The sequence below is a fragment of the Thunnus albacares genome, chromosome 17, assembly GCF_914725855.1.
Source record: "Thunnus albacares chromosome 17, fThuAlb1.1, whole genome shotgun sequence".
Taxonomy (NCBI): domain Eukaryota; kingdom Metazoa; phylum Chordata; class Actinopteri; order Scombriformes; family Scombridae; genus Thunnus; species Thunnus albacares.
The window spans coordinates 19393827-19418113 of record NC_058122.1 but is presented as its reverse complement, the minus strand read 5'-3'; the positions used below and the strand labels follow the sequence as shown (position 1 = coordinate 19418113).

At 41.6% G+C, this 24287-nt stretch overlaps 2 protein-coding genes across 4 annotated transcripts; both read right to left on the bottom strand.

Moving 5' to 3' along the window:
- Positions 1–221: 221 nt before the first annotated feature.
- raver1 (ribonucleoprotein, PTB-binding 1) lies at positions 222–10310 on the bottom strand. Of its 3 annotated transcripts, XM_044330462.1 has the most exons (15): positions 9932–10310; positions 8858–8924; positions 6625–7094; positions 5467–5658; positions 5254–5374; positions 5063–5163; positions 4822–4893; positions 4366–4444; positions 3790–3992; positions 3585–3666; positions 3307–3449; positions 3045–3116; positions 2796–2930; positions 2483–2548; positions 222–2356 (listed from the first exon to the last, which is right to left on the bottom strand). In XM_044330462.1, the coding sequence occupies exons 1-15, from the start codon at positions 10253–10255 to the stop codon at positions 2210–2212; spliced, it is 2274 nt and encodes a 757-aa protein (XP_044186397.1). In that variant the 5' UTR covers positions 10256–10310; the 3' UTR covers positions 222–2209. The 3 variants fall into 3 exon arrangements, with proteins under 3 accessions (XP_044186397.1, XP_044186395.1, XP_044186396.1); XM_044330460.1 differs by lacking the exon at positions 4822–4893 and having other exon boundaries at positions 4366–4447; XM_044330461.1 differs by lacking the exon at positions 4822–4893.
- Positions 10311–13207: 2897 nt separating this feature from the next.
- Positions 13208–22537, bottom strand: tyk2 (tyrosine kinase 2). The gene is made up of 24 exons (XM_044330459.1): positions 22375–22537; positions 21645–21847; positions 21382–21505; positions 21142–21274; positions 20864–21027; positions 20174–20537; positions 19890–20072; positions 19422–19579; positions 19200–19317; positions 18912–19095; positions 18655–18773; positions 18374–18547; positions 18141–18228; positions 17766–17893; positions 17170–17305; positions 16513–16664; positions 16267–16417; positions 16075–16166; positions 15801–15990; positions 15323–15441; positions 14628–14800; positions 14211–14328; positions 14013–14123; positions 13208–13915 (listed from the first exon to the last, which is right to left on the bottom strand). Exons 2-24 carry the CDS (start codon positions 21826–21828, stop codon positions 13772–13774), a joined length of 3507 nt encoding a protein of 1168 aa, XP_044186394.1. The 5' UTR covers positions 21829–21847; positions 22375–22537; the 3' UTR covers positions 13208–13771.
- Positions 22538–24287: the final 1750 nt, after the last annotated feature.

Genomic DNA, 24287 nt, shown 5'->3' with positions numbered 1-24287 from the left:
GAGGATCTTGTGGTCAAAGAGCATATTGTGTGCTCTTGAAGTCTTATCCTGTTTCTCGGGGCAGGTCCTAACATTATGTGAGGCATTTAGGGCAAAATACAGCAACATTTTCCCAACGTTAACCCAAAAATGTCAGATACAGATATCACAGAGCCACAGTATATTTTCAGTATTTTTTTTTGTTTTGTTTTTTTTTTTTAAATGAGGAACTCACAACAACATGAGTTTAAATAACATTTACTTGCTCACATCACACACACATACAGAGACAATCATGGCGGTACAGATGAGAGGATAGCAGTTTGATTCAGATCACTCAAATGAATGACGATCATACAGTACAGCTGTATCTCATCTCATGGTCCATACACAACATGAGCAGTCTGCTGTGGCGCCACTCTTGGTCACGTCAGCTTTCAAAAAACATACACGCAAACGACAAAAAAAACACAACGAGCAGCAAATTCATTCAAAACACCAGACCAGAGGCAGGTATGATTAAAAGAAAACAAAAGTTTTGGACTCGAAAAAAAAAAAAAAAAAATTATCAAGCTTAACTATTTACACAGCAAATAAACACAGAAATGGTAAATGTAGATGGAAGCCAACACAGGGCAGGATGAGATCACAGAAAACACTGTCAAGGCTCAGGTGTAGCTGCATTTCCTAGCAGAAGTCAGAGGTAATGGGTTTTCACAATCAAACTGTCAACCAGATAATTATTCAAACAAAAAAAAAAAAAAGAAAAAAAAAGAAAAGAAAAAACAAGGACTATTATGTCACTGACTAATCACCTGCCAGTAGCTTCCATTAGTATTTCCCTAAGACAGACTTAAGTCCCACCATCATTGGAAAACTTGGGCCATCTCCATCATTCCAACTGCCATCTACCCGTCTAGAGAAGCCAATTAAACAGAGTCAAGCCTCTCGCTGAAGAAGAGAGATGGGAAATATTCCTGTATTCACTATCTGCTGGCAGCTCAAGAAATGGCACACAGCGCATGTCCACCACCCCACCCACCCCAACTCAACCACCGAGGTGTGGTGTTTTGGACTTTTAAAAAGACATTCAAAATTTAACTTAGCGGAAAAAAAACAGAACTCACATCAACACAGAAAATATTCAACATATGAGTGAGAGGAGACTTGGAGAGAGAGAAAAAAAGAAAAAAAAAAAAGGAAAAAAAAAAAAAGGCATCTTATAAAGCTGAGAACAGATTAGGATCATGACCTGCACCCTCAGAGTGAAGTCACTCGACAACCAGTGAAGACAACAGACTCCGCGAACAAGTTGGAGGGTGTGGATCAAAAGACGAACAACGTGGAAAAGTTAGGCTTGAGAAAAAATATGCCAGAATGGTTTTGGTAAAAAGGTTCACCTTCGTAATACACAGGCAGGTACACACAGCTGTCATTGGTGGATGGAAAGCTGAATGTTAACCAGTGAGGAGAGGCCTGAATCACAGCGAGAAAGAAGAGGCATACAGCAAAATATACAACCCTGTGGGAGGGAAGGGGAACAAAAACACCACAACAACACAAAGAACACCATATCATTTAACAAACTACTGAACTTTTTACATGGAATAAGGAAGGCTATCAAAAAAAAGTGTAGAGCCTTTGAAATAAAGCTTGTTTTTATACTATGCAAGTCCCTTTGCCTGAAATTGTGGACAGCATCACTTTAGTGAGATGTCAAACATCATAAAAAGCAGCCTATGACTGCCATTGAAAACTGGCCAAACTATCTGTAGCTCTGCTGACACACCACACTCAACACAGGAATAAAAAAATGCTTTGGAGTAAAGACTTCATTAGCTAATTAACTGATATTTTTTTTTCCGTCACTGTACATGTTTTTCAACAAGAAATTAAAGGCAAATTAAAAAAAAAAAAAAAAAGAAAAAAAAAAAGGGTAAAAACTTAATTTACCAACACACTAAAATCATATATACACACACACAAACAGAAAAAAAATTAAAAAAAAAAAAAAAAAAAAACAACCACCAAGAATTCCCATGGAGTGACAACTGTCCAGATACAAACAGGCCGCACTCCTCAGCGCCCTCCAGGGGTCACTCACAGGAGTACACAGGAGACAAATCCAAGGACTGCCAAGTTAAGAGTTCACTAGGGGAGACCGGAGGAGCTTCCATTGTGTCCTGGCTGTTGAATGGCTACTCATACAGCAAGAAGCACTTAGCTGTATTTAGAATATACGCTTGCGCTTAAGGTAGGAGTCTGCGTAATGGCCACCGAGGCCTTGGGAGTGCTGGCCAACGTACCCGCCCTCGGGGCTTGGCTCTGGAGACGGGATCAGACGGGAGAAGACACGCTTGTGGCTACCGATGGGAGTCTACAATTTGTAAAGAAAAAGAAGACAAAAAAAAAAAAAAAAAGAGAGAAATCAATATAGAGCAAATAATGTGCACAAAAAATTGAGACGCAAAAGAAAGCATAGACAAGAAAATGTCCAAATTACCCTCACGGCGTTCCCCAGGCCTGGAGGGTAGTTAGTGGTGTGGCTAACAGGAGGCATTCCCACAGCCTGAGGAAAAACAACCAACTTTCAGTGGCTAAAACTTCCTTTATTAAGACTTATTCACCCAGACCAACATTAATTATTGAACATTGGCTTATTCTTAGAATCTAACCCTCTACTTTTTATCTGTTCCCAATACTGCCGTAATGTTCTTGCACAGACAAGTAATGAATAGTTTGGAACAAAAAAAAAAAAAAAAAAAAAAAAAGGTTCATTTCACAAAGTCCAAATCAGTCCAAAGCTTTTGTCTTACCCTGTTGAGCTGGGTGGAAGGGAGGCTACCGTTACTGGGGGTCTCAGGCCCTGAGCTGAAATATGAGGACAGGGGAGGGCTGGGAGGGTAACTGTAGTGGGAAAACCGCTCACTGTACTCGGGGTGACGAGAGAGCTGCGGAGATAAACAAACAAGTCCACAGCTGCATTACTGGAGGGCGCTACGCATTTAAATTAATAGCATTAAAAGTTTGCTCACGTCTTCTCGTAATGGTTGATTAAACACTACCTGCTGTCCGAATCCTGCCAGGGCCCCGGTATCAAGGTTCTCCTGCTGTTCATACAAGTGGGTCAAGGGATCCTGAGGACAAACACCAGATGGGCATTAGACCAGATCACAGCATATAGCACATTGAATGAGCAGCAAAAACAGTATGGTGTGTACTGCATTGTAATTTCAATTGAAGCAGTACATTATAATGTTAAAATAAAAGCTACAAAAGTGTGAGTGAGTCTTTCCTATGGACGAAGAGGGGCAATTCAGTGGTTACCTGGTGTACAGGAGGGTACTCTGGGCTGTAGGACTCCTGGTAGCGCAGGTTGTAATTTGGCTGTATGCTCTGGTGTGAGTGCTGGTTGGACACGTTGCTTAGTGTAGGCCTCTTCCTATAGGGGTGAGGTCTGCAGTTTCCTCCTGGAACAGGGGGAGAGCAGACAGACATAAAGATGCTGGATATATTTTGCCTGAATACCTGAGTTGATGCAGCAAACAAAAACCGACTGCTGAGCAAGAAAACCAGAACGGCAGAGTACAAAAAGAGCATCTCACCTGAAGGAAAAACATTGCTGACATTGAGAAAGGCGTTCTGGGGAAGATTCACCTCTTTGGGAGGATCTCCTAGTATGGATACCTGAGAGAAGAGAAAGTTCCTCAATTTTGATATAAAAAGAAGACAGTTTCTCATTTATACTTAACCAAAAAGCTGGATGAGAAGAGGCAGAAAGCCTATTATGTAAATTACTTGGGACCTCACCCCTTGTGCTGTGAGGCCATCTGCCCCAATCATGCCACCCATCAGAGGCATGGAGATGCCCTGCAGAGTGGGAGAGGAAGTCTGGGGGAAGGTGCACGCTGCAGTGGGAGACTCCTGCTCCCTTGCCAGGGCTCTGCCAAGTGGCATTGGCTTTAGGGGGGCCAGAGGATCTGCCTGAAGACCAAGACCTGGGACAACACCGCCTAAAAAGGAATAAGAGAGATGACTGTAAATTAAAATTAATTTAATTTACATTTTTTTTTATCTGTTTTGCTACCCTGAATCCATGTTTGTCATAAACGTTTGTGAATCAAACTTGCAAAAATTACTTTGATTGTTTTTTTTAAAACCACAAATGTTAACATAAAAATCAAGTTAATTTCAATACATTTGTTGAATTCTACTATGTGACATTAAGATTGATCAGCATTGTGACCAAAATATCAGGACTATTGTAAAGATCAGAAAGCATGATTAACTGGCAAAGAGAGTTACAGATGTTTAGCATCATAAGCAAAGCAAAAACATGCAGTTTGTGGCTCTAGGAGCTACGGCTGGAGTCGGCGGATGCCAAACCTTGGGGCAGGTCTCCGAGCAGATGGACTCCCTGCTGGACAGGCAGAGCAGCCAGAGGATTCTCCCCAATGAGTCCTGCCTGCTGGCCAAAGGAGAGAACAGAGTTCAGGGTCACACAACCTGGCAGCAACACCTAAGTGGCGGAAAACTGCTGAACTACACGAGCACACTTAATCAGCACTGAGGCTTACTCACCACATATGAAATGAAGTCCTTACAGAATAGTTATTTACACTTTTTGTGCACAATAGAGCACAACACCTACCACATCAGTCAGCACCACTCAAAAGCACCCCCACCCAACACACACACACACAAAAACCTACTTCCTAGCGAGAGCTTACCCACTCAGGCATTGCGTTTTCTATCACCAAGCACATAAAAGACCAGGATCTGTCTAGCTTCACCACCACCACCTCACACTGATAGCCAAACACAAACACCATTATCACTCACACAAGGCACTAGAGGGGTTTCTTTATTGTGTAGCACCTGAGCCCACAGAAGATGATTTCCCAGAAAGGCATGCTAATGGTAAAGTGGGAAAGAGCAGAGTAGGGAGGGTGGGGTGGGGTGGGAAGGGTGTATGAGTAGGAGAGGATGAGTCAAAACAGGCTGTGCGGCTGAGAGGATGATGTCAGAGAAAAAAAAAAAAAAAAAAAAAAAAAAAAAAAAGGAGGAAGAAAGGCAGCGTTACCTGCTGGGCCTTGGCCTGGTTCTGAAGGAGCAACTGGAGCAAGGCAGCGGAGAGGGCGGGGTTGGCCAGCAGCGGCATCGTAGGAGCTGCCCCGAGAAGGCCTGCATACAAAGCGAGCACATCAGGATCGACAGAACAAAACCTAAAAACACTATTCAAAAGTATCTGCAGAGCCAGCGAGGACTCCTCACCTTGTTTGTGTCCCTGTGAGAGCGGGTTCAGCAGCATTTTGAGGGTGGCGGGGTTATTTAGGCCTGTGAGTATCTGCATGGCTGTGGGATCAGGGAGGAGACCTTTACCCCTGTTCACAGCCTTGGAGAGAGGGGCCACAAGACAAGACATTCAGCACCAGAGCAACGGCTACATGAATCTGGATATTCATTAGAAATATGCGACGTGAATACCGTGGTTTGGGCAGCAATCAGAGCGGCTAACATGCTTCTTCCGGGAGGGCCAGGAGCACAGAAGGACATCCTGATGTGTGTCCCACCCAGCAGCCTGCCGTCAGTGAGTCGCTGCGCCTCTTCGGCCATCTCGGCCGTGGCGAACTCCAAAACCGCAAAGCGCCGGAAACTTCCATCTTGTCCCTGAGCCAACTGTCAAGGTGAGGTGGAGAAGAAAAAGTCATTTTAATCTCACGGAAACATTATCAGCCAAAGTTCTGCTGCCAATAAATACTGTACACACACAAGTTAGGGCTGACTGCCAGGCCTGCGTTTTTTTCCCCCCACTTACACCGTGAATGCACATGTTTGAGTGCAACAGCTATCTAAAAGCATATTTATGTCCTGTAAAACCCCTGGAATGTACTGGAATCACTGCTCAAACTAAATTTAAAGTGATGTTGAAAATCTCAACAGATTCTTTTTCTGGGTTTTGTTTATTAATAATACAGGTTCCCTTTTTAAAAAAAAAAAGGGAAAAAAAAGAAAAGAAAGAAAAAGTGGCACTGCCCGTTTCTCGTAAACCAGCTGTTATTCAAGACTTCCTCTAAAAAAGACAAAATGTCCATCCAAAATATTTCTTTCGCATTCTTTTGCTTAAATATAGGTACTATTCTGGGAATATGATGACCATGTAGCTTTTAAAATTTCCCTCTAAAAAGGCCCTCCACTCACCATCTGTCATGAGTGGCCTCATGATCTAATACCACCATGTTTCATACCCTCAAAACCAGGCCAGCTGTAGCTTGTTCAAACAAGTGTTGGGAAACTCAACGTTTTCTTTTAAACTATCACATGACCCTTAATCATCACCGCTTTTACCACAATCCTAAAAAACCCTGGAACCAGCAGAAAAGTACTACTATGTGTGTCGTGCTAAAAGGACACCCCTCTCTCTCATTCCAGAAAAGCCTGCTGAATGACACCACCTGGGAGAGTCAGGTGGTCATCACCATAGAAACCAGCAATGCTCATTGCCATAGAAACTTTGAGTGGCCACATGAAATATGGGGTAAAGGTGAACGGTATTGACAGATCAAATATGGAATAAAACTTTACAATATCATTCCTGGCATTTATAACTCATCCCCACAGACAATTATTTGGTACATTTTTGACCTGGCAGAAGACTGGTGCATGGGTGTCAGCCAGTGCGTTGCGGAGGTCTTGGGCAGTCAGCAGGCTCGGGGGCAGGCGGTCCACACACAGACATTTGGAGTGCAGCAGCGGGTATGTGAGCGAGCCCACCTCTGTCCAGTGGACATACAGCATGCGGGAGCCCAGCTGCTTCCCCAAGAGCTCTGACTTGGCCCTGGCCGCCGAGTCTTTCTTCATGTACTCCACAAAGCCGTAGCCCTTGGAATGCCCGGTAGAGGCGCTGTATACCAGAAAGCAGCGTTCCAGGTTTCCAAAGGGTCGCACCAACTCCTCAAACTGCTGCTGGGTGAAAGCGCGGGGCAAGTTGGCGATGCACAGTAGAGCGTCTGTCGGCTGCAGCTGCACAGAGATCTCCCGGTCCCGTAGCACATGCTGGTGGAACTCTTTGATGGCACACTGTGCCTGCTCCCCATTGAGTAGTGTCACAAATGCTGAGGGCGATAGGGACAGAGGGAGGAAGAGGGACAATAAAAAACACAATTTGGTGTCAAGTGAGAGTGTGACATTTGTTCAGTCAGCACTAAGAGCAAGATCGATTTTACTCTTGGAGAGCAAACCTTGGTTGTGACCTCATTCCTCCTTTAGCAGGTCTGATAAAAAAGACAATGCTGGTGGCACGATGTCACCGCACAACAGCTTTTATGTCACTGCAACATTTCCCCTCATTGAAACTACAATGGTTGTCACAGGGCCTGACAAGAATCAAAGGCATTCCATCTCCACTGTTGACAGCTAAAAAGTCACATCTAGACCTGTATGAGTTTTAATGTTATTGGCACCAACTTTTAGAAAGTCTACTTATTTTACAGACTATTGTTACAAAGCAGACAAATATACTAGAGCCCGATAGTGTGCTGCGGCTCAAGTACAGCTATCATCCTGTTACCTATGTTTTGATAGAGAAGCAAAAAGATTTGTTGTGTTTTAAAGATAATATTTTACCAGCCAACTGGCGAGACAGTTTACAAAAAAAACACATCTAAAATGTGACTGGTTATCTAACACAACAGCTTTGTAGAAACCAACCCTGAAATTACCATCTGACCCATTATAAATCAGCCACTTCTCAGTGGGATACCATGCCATCATCCAATGTGTAAAAACATTTTACATGCTTAGTCTAAGCTGACTTCTGGTGCTCAGTTTTTGTTTGTCTTTTCTGCAACCTCCTTGGATTAAGACACAGCTCACAGTTAGGGGCAATACAAGGTCCCCTCAGGATTATTTAAAACCCAATATCATGATGGCATTCATGCATACAAATAGATAAATATGTTCTGACAATTGAGCTCAACATCTGTCAACAAAAGACAGATCAGTAACTGACAACGTGCAGAAAAGGTCATAAGAATGTCAGAAGTATCTGTCAGAAGGTATAAAAGTGTTTTTGGAATATTTTTGGAATAAATTCTTATTCCTCCAATTTTGTCAAGTCATTCTGTTCAGCTTTTCCTACAATGTAGGCATTTGAGAGCATATTTTCATGTAGTCCAGCCACATAAACTTTGCAACAATTTTCCCCCAAACTTTTAACCAATAGATTACTTTCACAACATGGGTTCTACAAGCTACACTTGGAGAAAATTACTCACTGGAATAATGATCGCTAGCTGGACAACTTTCCTTGCTAGCAGACTCTCACAACAGCTTGCTATCTCTGCCAGTGCTGCCAGAGTTAGCACACTGTTGTGTACATCACAGACTACAGTCACACCTCCACAGAGCTAGGATACATATCAGCATGGAGTAAGTAGGATATAATTATGGTAATTTAGTGAAGGGCCAAAAATCTAGTCACCGCCAGTGATGAAATACTGGAGCACATTCACCATCTAGATTACATCTTTACTGAAGCTGCAAATGAAGTGATGTTTCGAAACAAAAAGCATCTCCTCCACATGCTGTTTGTTCATTTTGTTCAGCGTCTTGCTTGTAGTCAAGAACCTTATCCTCATTATGAACTTAGCCCTATAAACTGAGAAGCAAGTCTTCCACATTGAGAGGACTGTAGCTCCATTACTTTACTCTAAATGGTGAACTTATCTAAATGCAGACATCCTGGGTTGCTTGAACAAACTATCAAGTTTGTGTTGTTATTAGGGAGTTAGAATCTCTGTGATATGTCCTTTACTCCTTGTATCTGAACTCAAAGCACATGCGGCGTCTAACATGATGGACAAGCAGTTAAACCAACCTGTGCCCTTGTATTTGTCGACAAAGCAGTACTTCAAGTCATAGTTGCCCAACAGCTCATGGACCTCCTGTAAATAGTGAAAGAAAATAGTCACATCCAGGCGTTTAAATTAATCATTAAAGTGATGTAATGCAGTTTGTAAACAGGGTATCATTCTCCACATAAACTATTACTTTCTCAGTTGTAAATTTTGAGCATCACTGCTCATTTGTAGATTTTGGTAAATCACATAACACATTCATGTTCACTGGGAAACAAGCAACGCAAGTGCACCTGTGGGGGGATGAGGGAGGTGAATAACTGACTCATTGTTGTAGGAGAAATTGTTCTGCGCTGCTTTTGCCCATTCACAAACGAAATGGCGATGCTGTCTAGCATTTTCTGAAACGTTTTGTCTCCACGCCTTCCACCTTTTGTTGTAATGCAACTCACATCTCGAACTGCCACTACTCCCCCCCCCTCCACCTCTCTGAACAATGGTACCGCCCGCAGGCCCACCGCTCCCCACGAGTCAGGCACGTTCCCAAAAAAAAAATGTGGCATCATGAGTAAATCACAGGCTGGTTCATACAACTAAACAAGAGCTTTGATGGGCTGATGAAAAGTATTCAATGCACCTGTAACCCTCAAGTAAAACGTATAATTACCGACAGCTTAGTTTAGACAGTCGTTTGGTGAAATTACACCACGAATATCAAAGTTACCAAATTGCTACCTACAAGGCCGGACTGGCAGGTCATACAGGCCACAGATGACCATAGGTGACAGTTATCTGACCACCTGGCAGTTAAGCCGTGTAAGTCAACTAACACAAACAAATTGAACACAATATTACACTCATTGTGTACAATAGGTGTCAATTAACGGTGTTTTAGCTTTTAAACAAGTTGGAGATAAAAAAAAGTCAAATATAGCATCAACTAAAGTTTAAAAGGCAGCTAACGAGTTAAATGGCTAGCAGGCTAACATAGGTAGCATAGTGGAGCTAGGCTGCCGTTAGCCGAACCCCGTCAATCAATCAATCAATCATCCACAGATTTAAACCTCCGGCTGTTTGCTAATTTTCACACATACCTGATTGCTAACGTCGGAGGGCAGATTTTTCATGATGATTTTTCTACGGTTGTAAAACTCCCGGCGAGTTCTCTCCAAGCGGCTCTCGATCTCGTCGGGGCTCAGTGATGTCAAGTCTTCGTCGACCCTCCGCTGACACTCGCGTCCCGGTGTCGCGTCCTCTTCGCCGGGTTCGAGTTCAGGGTGCCGGCGGTCTCCGGTTCTCCAGTTTTCATGATCCGCGGCGAGGTCGTAATTTTCATGAAGCGGGCGAGAGGCGAAACTGAGCCCTGTGTCTGTGCTTTCATCTCTGGCAGCTGTGCTAACAGACACGACGGCCGCCATCACTCAGTTTGGTGGAAGTTTTTTCGGTCTGGGAACTCGGTCCGATTTGAGCAGTTTAAACAATACACACATGGCCCCAGCGCCGCTTCTGATTGGACGAGAGGGGGACGCATTCTCCATGACTACGACGTAACGGAGGGTGGGGGTGGGGCTACGGGTGTTCCCTGAAAAACACTCAAAGCTGGATATGAAATGCTGAAGGTTTCCACAGTTGAGTCTCAGAGTCAGTGGGGCACCATAAATATAACTCTAGGGGCATTTTAATTAGACAGACTACATCTGAGTAAATCTGTGCACGAGGACGGCGACATATAATTGTCTCCCAACCTTTAACTGTGAACAATGCTGCATTTCTATGATGAATATGTTTAGGTCAGACTTGAATAGTCCTTGATTGTAAGTAGGGGAGAACAGGGTTGGTTATGGCATTCATTAAATGTCGCTCCTTGTTAAAAAAAATATTGGTCATGAAATTTTCAGAATTGGGGTCAGAGGTCAGCTACAAGGTCATTTCAGGAGTAAAACACTCCACATTGAGGTGAGGTGAGGTGTTTTTCATGTCAAAATGTAAATATCCAGCTCTTCTGTGTTTCTCCTCTAGGCTTTTACACAATGGGTTTATAATAAAACAATTATTACCATCAAAAAGTGTGAGGGGAGAGCTATAGTTTAGTTTTTTTCTTAGTTTCGTTATTACGTGGTTGATAGCTTTACCAGTAGCAAAAAAGCTCAGTTGGGGGGGTGCTTGTCACATTCATTAACATTCAACATGAAATTAAACTTTTTAAATTCATTTTTAAGATTGCCTCCATTTTTATTTTATTTTCCCCTATTAAAATAACATAGGGACAACCAATCCCATAGAGTGTGACTACCAACCCCACGATGGGGATGGTTGTCACAAGTGCACGACATGTTTGACAGTCCACATCTTTTGAACAGAATAAGCTTAAGGAGAGTAAGGTCACTCCATTCCTACCTTACGCTTCATGCTTCCATTACAGATTGAAAGGAAGTCTATTAAGGATACAGTTTTTGAGGGATTCAAATGAAAGTAAAAAGTGTGACTACCAACCCTGTTCTCCCCTACCCTGTTTTCTAGATTAATAGGATAAAGAGAAAAACACATGTTAAATAACACAATCCAGGCTATAATAATAATAATGATGATGATGATAATAAGTAACTTTAATAAATGGTGGATTTATTATACTTAAACTTGAACTTTACAGGGTTTTTTTTAATCATAGGTGAAAGATATGGGTGTTTGTTTAAATATGTTTTAATGGGTAATCTTTTCTAATTGTTAATGCATCCTTGTAAGGGTGTTTTGTATTTTTTTTTGATTGCTTTTGTCGTTTTAATACAATCCTCTACTAATCCTCCTTGTTTGAGAGAGTCAGACAGGAGACAGCCAGCCATGCAGTATGCTCCCACAATGCACAACAGCGTACTGCTATAGTGCTGTACTGTAGTATGCACTCAGTGACTCAGCTGATGGTGACACCACTGGACTATTCCTGGGTGTTGGACATTTTCAGTGTTATATTCCCCATGTTAGCCTTTGGTCCTTTTGGCACTTTGCTTTGAAGACATGGTGAGCCACCTGCAGCTGGTTTGTTGTGATGTTAGTGTGATTGGAAAGCCCCTGCCTTAACAGAGGGCTTTCTATGACTGTACATTTGAACTGTACAACACTGTGGCAGTATAATCAGCCTTGTCTGGTGGAGAAACTTTTTGCAGCACGGTCTGGGTGTTTCTCCAGGTGTGTATGTGGATCACTGGTTCAAGCACCTGCTAACTTGAAAATACCATGTATTTGGCTGCTGTCAACTGTTGGACTGACCAAGTCAAAAACCTGGAGATACCTTAATTTTTAGTCACACACCAGCAATATCACTTTAACTGCCTTCCATCATCTCAAGTATATCTCCAAAATCTGTTGTTCTCCCCTAGGTTGACTCAGAAACACTTGTCCATGCCTGTATCACCAGCATACTATACAACCGTAACACCATTTTTCACTGGTCTTTCTGTAAAAGCCATTCAAGGGCTTCAGTGCTTTCAAAATGCCAATATCTTGAAAAAAACAACAACATATCACTCCAGTTGTCAAACAGTTAAACTGGCTACCTGTGACTTTAAGACTGTGCTTCTGGTCTATAAAACACTGGCCTGGCCCCTGAATACATACAGTATATTTGACATATTGAGGACAACCTTTTTCTCCAAATTCCAGAGTTCATTCAAAATCTGGTGACAGAGCATTCAGTGCTTGTCCTCAACCTGCCTGCTGGAGCAACCTGCCAGCTGATTTGTGGTTTGCATCTACATTGTGCCGTTTTCGGAATAAACTCAAACTCACATTTTTGTTTAGTTTTGCTTTCAATTAGGTGCATGTGCATGTTTATCTGTTTTAGAACTTCATTTTTTTACTGTTTTATAACTCTGAATGATTTCTATATGACATGATTGACAGGATAGGTGCTGTGTCGGATGGTTCTATGCTGGTCTGTGATGCATCTGGATAATTGGCCAGTCAGTCCCATACCCACAAATTTAAATGTGGTTAATGTGTTTAAATTGATCTGTTGTCAGAGCAGACGTGTTCTTGTTGATCTTCTTTTCACTTTGCAGTAAGGTTGTAGGTGTTTTGTTGCCAATATGGACTGGTGTGGTGCAATCAGTGGTATTACCTGTTTTCACTCTTCAAGTGGGATAAACTTTGTTTTTTTTTTAAACAAGTGGAGTTTGAACAGACCTAGAAAAAATGTTAGCATATGTTACTTTTGTTACAGTACATCCCTAAGTTGGTGATCAATGAGTTCTTATGTAACAGAGATGTAGCTGTGCTTTGTTGAATGTAGGACACCCGGTGACACACAAATCGGACCGGCACATTGTGTAATACAATTTTATGCATTTTTTTGATGTGCACAAATGAAAGGAGCATTTGGAAAATGGTTTATTAGATTGATCATTTGTTCTTTTGGTTTATACAAAATTAAATGCATATACTGTATATAACCTACAGTCAAAAATGTACAAAAAATAAACTTAACGTAAAAGATAGTATTCTCCCAACCTTACATACATTCTTAATACTTACTGTGACATTTGCAAACCTTTAACTTTTGAAATACATAGTATGACGCTCTCACATCACCTTTTTCCCCTCAAATACACAGGTTGAGTTTATTGTTGTGTTAATATCACATATGAGAAGAGAGCAGTGTGCTTTTATAAAAAGAGAAGCCTATAAAGACTATGGCTACGTTCAGACTGCAGGCAAAAGTGGCCCAAATCTGACTTTTTTTGCTTATATGTGACTCATATCTGTTTTTTTCATAACAGTGTGAACAGCACAAATCACATGGAATCTGATAAATTCTGATTTGGGCCACGTAAATGGAGGCAGCAGGCATCGCACAGCTTGGAAACGCATTCTTGGCTACTCTGTAATATATGGTTGTTAAGTGATGATATGTAGACAAGTAGCCCTTCACGGAGTGCTGATCAGCAAATCTGAGCCAAGGAAAAGTTTATATTAGGCTGCCAGTCGTATGTTCGGCGAATAGCCTCAAACTTCTCAATGAGGGATCTGAATGATGGCCGCTGTCCAGGATCTGCAGCCCAACACTGGTCCATTATGATCTTCACCTGTTGTTAATTTAAAAAAAGATGTATGAAAATAGGCTATCCATAATTCCAAAAAAATGTCTTTTTTGTGTATATGGATGTGTTATGTTAATCTTACCTCATGTGGGCATTCTTTGGGACAAGGCAATCGCAGCTGTTTGTCCAGCAGCTTTATGAGAATCATCACAGTCATCTGTCCCTGGACCGCCTCCATCATTTCGAAGAATTTCTACCAAAAAAAAAAAGAAGTAATTTAGTTGTCACATGAAAATATATGCACGTTTGAGCTTGATATATGAAGTCAGTGATGACGTACGTTAGGAGGGCTTTGGCGTTGGTCACAGCGGGTCAGGATCTCATACAACGTAACGCCAAAGGACCAAATGTCAGAGGAAAAGGAAAATTTGCTTTCTTTCAAGCACTCAATGGCGTACCTATACAGTACAAAAAATAAAGTTTAGTAAGTAAGTAAGTTAAAGTCATGGAACAAAGTATTAAATAACACTGTTAAAGATGATTTGTATGATAAAGGTGATTTTAGACATCAAAGTCTGTTTACAGGTCTTGGGGAGTGCTACTACATGTGTCAAAAAAATTAACTTGGGGCTTAAGACTAAAGTTCTGGTTCCGCTGCATCAATTTTGATACTTTTATTTCTTTAAACGGTCCAACAGTGCTATGGGAGTGCAATGCTAAATTGGTGGAGTATTCTTTAAGTGTTGCATGAACTCACCAGAACACTGGACTGTCCCCGTCTTCACGGACACGATAGTAGATCTCTCCTTCGGGGATGTACTTCGTCAGGCCAAAGTCTCCAATCTTTACCAAACTGTCATTTTCCACTAAGACATTTCGAGCAGCTAGGTCTCGATGGATGTACCGTTTTGAGTGCAAGTACTCCATCCCCTTTAAAAAACAGAAATAAAAAATAGATAACATTTCTGAGAGGAGACAATATGTGAATTTGAAACCAAAAACTTAATTATAAAAAGTAAATTCGATCACAATATGACAATTTTACAATGTCAAGCCTGACAAGCCTTGAAATGAGCAGACTGGCTGACAAAATGGAAAAAGTCCCTGACAAAAGACAGAACACATTGAAGAATTATTTCCTGGTGGAGATTTTTGTGAGATTTTTGAGAAAACTACTCAACATAACAAAATGAATTAATGACAATACATAGAAACCTAGAGTGCTGAAAAACGAAATTAAAGTTTCATGTGATGGAATATCTACTTAAGGCAATTTCAAGTGTACTGAAGTCAACATACTTTACAAGAGTGAATGAAAAAAACACAGGTCATTCCTAAAGCAGGATAACATAACCTGACATTTTTTGCAGTTTGCACACAACAACAAAAATATTATAGGATCATGTGGAAACAGATGAATATCACAAACTACAAAAAAGCAACTGAACTCACCTGACAGATCTGCTGGGCAAACAGAAGGCACTGAGGAACACCCAGTTTGCGTTTGGGAAGGTAGTCTCGCAGACTCCCCAGGGGAAGGTACTCCATTATCAGCTGCACCACTTGTCCTCCTGTCAATGAACAGTGTAACATTGCTTTAATCCTCCTATTTCCATTACTTTCTTAAAGGAAATAATGTCCTGTTTCTTATACGAGTACTGAGTACCACAACCTCTGTGGTGCTCAGCATGCTGTGATGAAAGCTCAAAATATTGACATACAATGGAAACAGTGTTGCACTACTAATAGATTTTCAATATTTACAGAGGAACAGCAGCATCCTAAAATCAATTCCCTGAATTACCTACTGAGCACCGCGAGTTAAAAGAGAAGTACTGACCGACTTCTCCTTTGCACAAACACTGTATGCTGACCTATATTTCAGTTATATTACATATTTGAAGCAGGCAGATAACAGTTGAGGACTCACCCAGTTCAGTACAACAGCCCTTGTACTTGACAATGTTGCTGTGATAAAGGGACTTTAAGATCTCAATCTCCTTCATCCAGCCCTCAGGCACATGACCGTTTTCTTGTTTCAAAGCCTTCACTGCCACCCGTTCTCCTGTCCCATCGTTGGCCGGGTCATACAAGTATAGAGTCACTTTTCCAAAATGACCCTGAAGACAGAATAACGGGCAATGAATTACTCTCTGACATAGAGGGAAAAAGAAAGCTACTGGTGATGTAGTGTCAGAACTCACCTCTCCCAAGACCCGCATCTCTCTCAGGTAGCGTTTATGGAACACGCTAGGGTCTGTGTCAGGGAGAGTTTCACTGGGAGATATATCAGGATCTGTGCGCAGGATAAAGAAAGAAAAAACACCTGTTCGTTAAACGCACCGAGACAGGGTGAAAGAAAAACAAAAAGCGAGGTGAGCGAGTAAAGAACCCACTTTTGATCATGATTTCTGTGAGCTCTCTGAGCACGCAGCGGAACGAAGGCCTCTCCACAGGCTCGTAGGTCAGACACATGCTGATGAAGCGGGCGAGTTCCTGGGAGGATGGCTCAGCTAATCGGCCCTTTTGCTGATAAAAGCACTCTTTCTGTGAGGGAGGGGCGAAGGATCCGGTGTTACACTTAAGAGGTCAGGAGGATAAAATGAGCGGCTGAATGCTTAAAAGCTGTGACATGGTCCTACCTCGGATAACGTGCTGCCACTCATGGGAAGATCGCCGTTGTTGCAGATTTCAAGCAGCGTGACACCAAAGCTCCACTGGTCGGCAGCGTTGCCGATGGGTGCTCCGCTGTCAATGCACTCGGGAGCGATCCATGGGATGCGCTCAAGACGCTCTGCAGTGCAGAATAGAAATTTTACAAGAGCAACAAAGAATCTTTTATTGCTTTTATTTTAAACAAAACATAGAAAAGAAAGACACCTAGTTCCCAAACATCTTATGCTGTGCACTTCTAAAGAATCTACAGAGTTGTTTATCTATGCATGTTCAATGTCAGCAGCTGCAAAAAATAGCACTTAATGATATCAGGTTATTTTTCATACACTCTAGACAACATGAACCAAATCGGTTGAAGTAACTCCTCTGCATTGATCACTGATTAGAGATTGTGTTATTTTGGACAGCCTTAATGATACACTATGAGATAAAACTGCATGACGACAGGGAATAGGTCAAAGGAAGCGGTCTGGTTGAAGTTTCCTGATTAATCTGATAAAAATGAGTCTGAACAGCATACAAAATACAGAGCATCTGAAGTTGAGCAACTTTCTTGTAAAGTGAGGTTAATTAAGAGTTTGTGCAAAGTGAGGTTAATTAAAAAATTGATTGCTGTTACTAACCTTCCCGTGAAAGGATATTCAGGGCAATTCCTGGGTCACTCAGCTTGACAAAAGGAGTGGTACCGTGCTCCAGACCACGCCTTGCCACCAGAATGTTCTTGGCACAGACGTTTCCGTGAACCAGCCCTTTGGTCTCCTACAATGATATAAACGGTGCAGGAAAGGACCGTTTGGGATGCAGAGTATTGTTAAAATAAGTTAAAACACAAACTATTGACACTGTTATTCATGAGGCAGAAATGAACTTCACTTGCAGCACTTATCTTAAAGCTTGTTTTGATAATAAGATGTATCTCATTTCCTATCTGAATGCAGCAACTCAAATTCAAAACTTAGTGTCCAGTTAAAAAGCTGCACATGCATTGAATCATACACCACCTGCTTCTGATGTTCTAAATATTTTACCAACTGACCTACAGCAGGTGATTGTAAATGATTTTCAAGTGTAAGACTATCTGGAGATAAACTCTACAACTTAATTCTGATCAATCCATTTTAATGGCCACTTAGCTACTTAGCTGCGTGGTCGTTATAGTGAATTGTATTGAATTAAAATCTGTGGCATACAAATAAAAAAAAGTAGTTTCTGAACTCACAAGATAATTGAGGGCACTGGCAAGTTGTATTGCAACAATGAATTTCCACTGAGGAGTCACTGATGCCCTTTCTTTGCGCAAGAAAACATCCAGAGGCCCGAATTCCACAAGTTCTTCGACCATGATGTCTGTAAAGGTAGGAACAAGTCTGAGAGCTCTGACATGGCCACACGCAACGTGTCGAGAAGCAGCGTTCTCGTCAAAGTAAAACAGGGTGTGTTGCGTGTGAAGGTTTTGCATTTGTTTCATGATTCACTTGATGCTAGAACTGTAAATTTGCCTATAAACGCCATTCATTATGTGTGATGGGGAAATAGCAAATGAGGAAGTATGAAAATAGAAGTTAGTGAAAGTGAACAGTGTTAGTGCCCTTACTTTCAGATCCCTTCACTGACACTCCATGTATAAACACCAGATGTCTGTGGGATACTTGGCTCATGAGACTTGCGGTTTCAAAAAATGCCTACGACAAAGGAGGGAATATTGAATCAGCAAAGATCAAATAAACAAAGAGTTAGGATGATGACTGGATATATCAATATCTGCTTGGATTCAATCGACTACTTTTGTTATCCCTCTGAGTGAGTTTGTCATGTTGTTTTTCTTACTAGTGCAATATCTTTGTGGGTTTGATCCAGAATCTTGAGAACCACTCGGATCCCTTTGCGATCAGCCAAGTTGTTGTTGTTGAACTCATCGTCCTCATTGTTCTCTCCTCCTCCGCGCAGGAGCAGACGTCCTGAGTAGATGTTCGTTCTGGTCCCACGGCCCAAATGCTGTTCCTGCTCATAAATACAAAACACCCACTGGATCAGTCACAGAGCAGAGAACACAAGACTTGTCAGGTGAAACAGGTGGTCATATGGATGTGGCGAGTGGTTCTCATCACCTGTGTGATCTCTTTGTCCTTGATCTGGTGGAAGCGTAGCTGTGTCAGGTTCAGGGACAAAGAGTCGTTTTGGATACGGTTATTGACACCTTGCCTCATCACCAGAAGGTTGGATGGCTCTGCATTACACAAACACAAATATACAAACCTATGACCTAAATATCCCGCAACACAGCCATTCAATCACACAGCAACCTTAAAACATACTGGAAAAATTTGGCATAAAGCAGCAAAACTGAGATCCTATAAACACAAACCTCCTTGTCTTGGCAAACAGCACTTTTTGACAGTAAAGCTGTCCGAACCAGACTTGAGTACAAAGGTCTTGAGGCCGTCTGTGAGCTCCTTCACACTGGAGAATTCTCGATCCCAGCCCTCCAGACAGAACATCGAACCCTTATGCTGAATCCGAAACTGCTTGTGGCTTGGTGTCGATTCATTCTATTGGGCACAAGTACATACACACACACACACACACACAAAATAAATTTCCACCATCACTGCACTGCAATAAATCCAAGAGAAGAGTGTGGGTGTTGACTTACCTCGTTTTTGTTCAGGACAGCTAGGATGATGCGGCGATAGTCGAGAGCACTCCACCGTACGAGGAAAGCTCCCTCCTCTGCTGCCTCCTTTTTCAGCTTCAGTAGCACAAAATCATCCCTGGAAACACACCAGAGTTGTGATATAACACACTGTGTTTCTTTATAGCCGGTGCGTGTCTGTATGTGCATGTGTAAGGGGAAAAAAAAAAAAAAAACACTCACTGCATCGGTCCATGTAGTCCGTTTGCTTCACTCAGCACTACCCTTGGGGGAGCCACTTCATGACAAAGATAGTGGTGGGCGTCTGCAGTCAGCCGGTAGTATCCATCTAGGAGGGAGATGAAGGAACGGGCCTCCTGGCTGGAATTCATCTGAACCTCCTACATACACATACAGAAACACCACTAGCTTACAATCAGAGCTCCCACCTACAGACACATACAAATTCAAAACATAATAAAATGCCCAAAGCGTAAGAAAACCCAAAGCTCTTATAGTCACACACATATAGAATTGGAGAATATATGAGAATCTAGGCATACATCCAGACTGTACGGACTTTAAAGAATCTGATGAGTAGAATGGCTAATACACAGTGTATCAATTAGACTAATGCATCACAAGACCACATTTACCAAGTAAATTAATTTATTGCAGCTTTTAGATAAATGGGTAAAGAAGTACTCTCACCATGCAGTTGTTGTCCTGAGTGCTAATGCACACATTATCTCCAGTGATGGCTATATGACTTATTTCAGGGAAATCGCAGAAGGAGGACCATTCATTGGGAGTGTTTCCATTTGCCTGGCTGGGCTGTTTTGTTTTCCTGCTGTAGCTCATGTAGTCATTTCTTAAGTAAGTGTTGGCCTGCGCCTAGGTAAAGAGATGGAATGAACGAAAAGTCCACGCTGGCAGGAAATGCAACATGCTATGGAATTCAGACAGCAGAAAGGTATAATTGTGTTTTGACAAACCTTCTGGCTGCACATCTTCCTCCACTGAATCCCCTTGGTGCCAGACACCAATATTTCATGTGTGGCTGGACCTCTGAAGTTGTCTTTTGAGACACCCTGGGCATGGGTGGTGCTTACATCCCCATCCTCGTTCAGTTCCAGGTGGGATACAGGGAAGGTCTCTGTGCCAAAACGTGGCGCCAAGTGTTCGAGTGTGGAGATGTACTTATACATGATCTCCTGAGCGCCCAGACGTCCCTGATCTACAGTGTGCTGCTGGAAAGTCCGCACAAAGTCCGCAAACACCCGTCGGATCCTGATTTTAGTCAGGAAGTTGTCTTTAGAGATGTGTTTGGCGAAAGACCTCGGAATGCAGCGTTGGAAGCTGAGAAAAAAAAAACGAGACACCTTTATGTTACCTGGATCCAGTGAATAAATCAGATTAGAAGAAGCTATAATGAGCCGAAGGGGAAAACTGGATTACCACAACAGCAGAAAATAGGATTGAAATAACAGTACAAAAAAAGACAACATAATCAAAATGAAACCAAAACATATCTATCATCAGAGCTTATTCAAATATAATAGACCATAAAATATCTCTGATTACAGATTTACAAGTTACAGTGTAATTAACCGTTGTTACTCTCTGGTGTATAGATGATAACCGTCATAACTGAAAGAGCATATGCTTCCATCCAAAGTTATTACCTGATTTTTTCGGCAACATCTTGTAAGGTACAGCCTGTTTGTATTGCCCGATGTGATAGGTGAAGTACAGCCATCCCTAAGCTCTCATTTTTGAAGCGACTTAGCTCGTCCTCTGACTGAACGTCTTCCATTGGTACAACCTCATTCACAAATTCATATTTAGCCTACAGGAGACAAAGAAAGCAAAGAGGTTGCTCTAGTAGTATGAGCACCACCAATAACGTACATGGATACAATTAACGATTAGAAAACCAGAAACATCATATTTAAACACGAACCTGGGAGAACAAATATTCCAAGGAGGTGATTTCAAGCAGAGGGGAACCCCCCTGATCTGTTCCAGATCTGAGAGCACAACGGGATACAGTTGGCTCCCTCTCATCGAGTCCGTGCCAATTCCGAAAGTAAAACCTGGTTCAAAGAAACAGCTGTTTGAGGAAACTGTGGCAGCCAATGTTAACATGATAAGAGTTTTACATCTGATTTATTAATACACTGTTATAATAACATCAACTAACCTCATACAGTAGTGAAGTATGAGGCAGGAGTTCTCCTCTGGAATAAAAATTTGGTTTGGACTGTACCAGCAGCGTGACAGCGGGTTGTAGAGAGCGAACAACACATGGCACAGAGGCGTTATACCTGGGGAAAAGACTCTGAGGTTACACAGGCACACTTTCTCCCAGCAGGTTTATACACCACATGAAAAGAAACTCAATACCAACTGATTTAATCTGAATGGATCTGTCTGGGCTTATATGGTCAAAGCTGCCATTCTCACCTACAGCCTCTGCAGCGGAGATGCACAGCTCCTCCGCTGTGACCTCTCCAGATGTGTGGGACAAATACTTCTCTCCTTCCTGGGTCCAGAAGAGGTAAACATGGATGCCTTTACCCTGAGGAGGCTCACCCAGGCCTGGTAAAGCCCCTGATTTTGAACGCTTGGACCATCCACTTCTTGACATGGTGGGGACAGCCAAATCACTGAGACACACACACACACACACACACACACACACACACACACACACACATATATATATATATATACATATGTAAAGGTACACAGCAACTTATGTGACTGTTGCAATCACGTACGTACCACGGCCTACGTAGGTACAAATGAAAGAGCAATTTAAAGCGACACCTTACGCTTTTCTCAACTAACCTATCCAGTATTTCTCATTTTACACGGTATTAAGTTTAGAAACATAACTTGGTAGATTAGCAAATGGCAAAAAAGTAGAAATATGGTAATCGGATCAATTTGTCAAAAGGCCTTCCGGGGACTACATTGTACCAAACTTGTTTACAATACATATTACTCAACAGCGCCGTGTGGCACATCAACATATAATAATTTGTACATAAATGCACACTGCGTCACCGAGTGGCCCAAAAACGAAACCTCCTTTACTTTACTGAGTATCCAATGCCATGACACAGAAATGTATTAACATTAACGGCATTTACATAAACTTAACAGCATGTATGACGAGCAAATTTCTTACCATTTAACGGCGAGCTTTTGAAGGCGTTACATTAAAAAAAACAACAACCTAGCACGGTGAGAAGAAACTGACGGCCAGGTTTCATTAGCGTTTCGGCGTAGTTCCCCAATCGCCTACTCGCTCCGATTCTTATGAACAGTGATGACACAAAACCACTGCTTCCCGAACCCAACAACGACACGCCCTCCAAACGGGCACGCAGGACGCAGGCGGTATTTCCTTTCCCCACCCGCATTCAGTGAAGACCCGCCCTACTCCGCCTCTGATTGGCTAATACTCGTTGCTTACGTTACTTAGGTTTAGCCATGAGGAGTGTGATTGGTTAGAATTAAGGTCAGAGCCAATCAGAGGCAGAGTAGGGTGGGTCTTTGCAGAATGCAGATTGTTGGACAGGGTGGGCGGGGGGAATACGCACTCGCACGTACACATAGCTAAAAGAAACGTCACGCATATAATAAAAGCGATGGGAATAGTGCTCATTGTGGTCATTTGGGATTTTAAGCAGTTAAAGTTTAATGCCGTTCTGATTGGGAGCCCACAGAACCATGACTATCTGCTACCATCACAGCTTTCTTTCCCAGGCAGTTACCATCTTTAACAAGGACAGTAACAGACTGTAAACACATAAACACAGCAACTACACTTCACCTCCATATATCACTCAACTTCATATGTGTTTTTGTCTGTCCTGCACTGTGTAGATGCATATATATATATATATATATATATATATATATATATATATATATATATATATATATATATATATATATATATATATATATATATATATATATATATATATATTATATACTGATTAATATATCCTGTTAATACACAAACATAGTTTATTTACACTCGAATATATATTTATATCTACATTGGCATTATACTTCTGTTTATGTTCTGGGTTTTTTTTTGTAAACACAGATTTTATCATGTCAATATGCAAGCACGTAGTCCACCCCCACTACACGGAATCTTTTTTAAATACTGTCCCTGTCTTTCTTACACTGTTATGTTTGTGTTCATGTTTATTGCTTTTTCTGTTGACATTTGGGGGTTAATAAATCTGATTCTCTTTATTACTTTGTATGCAATGTGATACAGGCATATACAGTTTCATTTACCAAGACTAAACCAACTTGGAAAATACTATACACTCTATAAAATATAGAGGTAGGTAGTTGAAAATACTACAAACCTAATTATGCAACAAACTTAATACATAATATATTTCCTTAAATAAAACTTGAAGGTGTGGTCTCATGTATGACTAGGGAAAAGGTATGGATATTATCTTTTATCATATTTTCTTTATTTCTTAACCTGCAGATTCCACAATATTCTACAATTTGTGTAAAGAGGTGACAATGTGTGACAAAAAATTGTATATACTTAAATATGATTTATGATCCATCATACAGCAAGCGATGCAGTCCCCACAGAGCCCCGATGTCAACATCATGGAGTCAGTCTGGGATTACATGAAGAGACAGAAGCAGCTGAGACACCTGAATCCACAGAGGAACTGTGGCAAATTCTCCAAAACACTTGGAACAACCTACTTGCCAAGTACCTTGAAAAAACTGTTTGCAGGAGAACTGGTGCTGTTTTACAGGCAGAGCGTGGTCACACCAAATGTTTATTTGACTTAGGTTTTTTCGGTCCACTGCACTTGGCATGAAGTTAATTGACATGGCACAATTTTTCAAAGCATCTTCACTTTACTTTTAGATCCTAAAAAAATTGCACAGTACTGTATATTTTAAAAAGTCATTTTCAGGTCCCTTGGCATGAAATTCTGGCTACAAATGCTTGTTGTTGTAAAAGGTGTTGTTTCCTGGCTTTGTTCTATTCCAAACATGAGAATGCTACAGGTTGAGTAATTTCACTTTGTGATAATCACCATC

Bases quoted from the DNA above. Each gene is read 5' to 3' on its own strand.
- raver1 (XM_044330462.1), bottom strand. From the start codon at position 10,255: ATGGCGGCCGTCGTGTCTGTTAGCACAGCTGCCAGAGATGAAAGCACA. The intron at 3,667-3,789 runs GTGAGGTCCCAA...CTCTTCTCTCAG, and splicing joins ATGGCCTCACAGCACAAGGG to GTATCCATACTAGGAGATCC. The intron at 3,117-3,306 runs GTAACCACTGAA...GTTTGTCCTCAG, and splicing joins AGTACCCTCCTGTACACCAG to GATCCCTTGACCCACTTGTA.
- tyk2 (XM_044330459.1), bottom strand. From the start codon at position 21,828: ATGTCAAGAAGTGGATGGTCCAAGCGTTCAAAATCAGGGGCTTTACCA. The intron at 19,318-19,421 runs GTGAGTGTTTTT...GTGTGTTTCCAG, and splicing joins GGACTACATGGACCGATGCA to GGATGATTTTGTGCTACTGA. The intron at 16,665-17,169 runs GTTAGTAACAGC...TCTGCACTGCAG, and splicing joins GAATATCCTTTCACGGGAAG to AGCGTCTTGAGCGCATCCCA.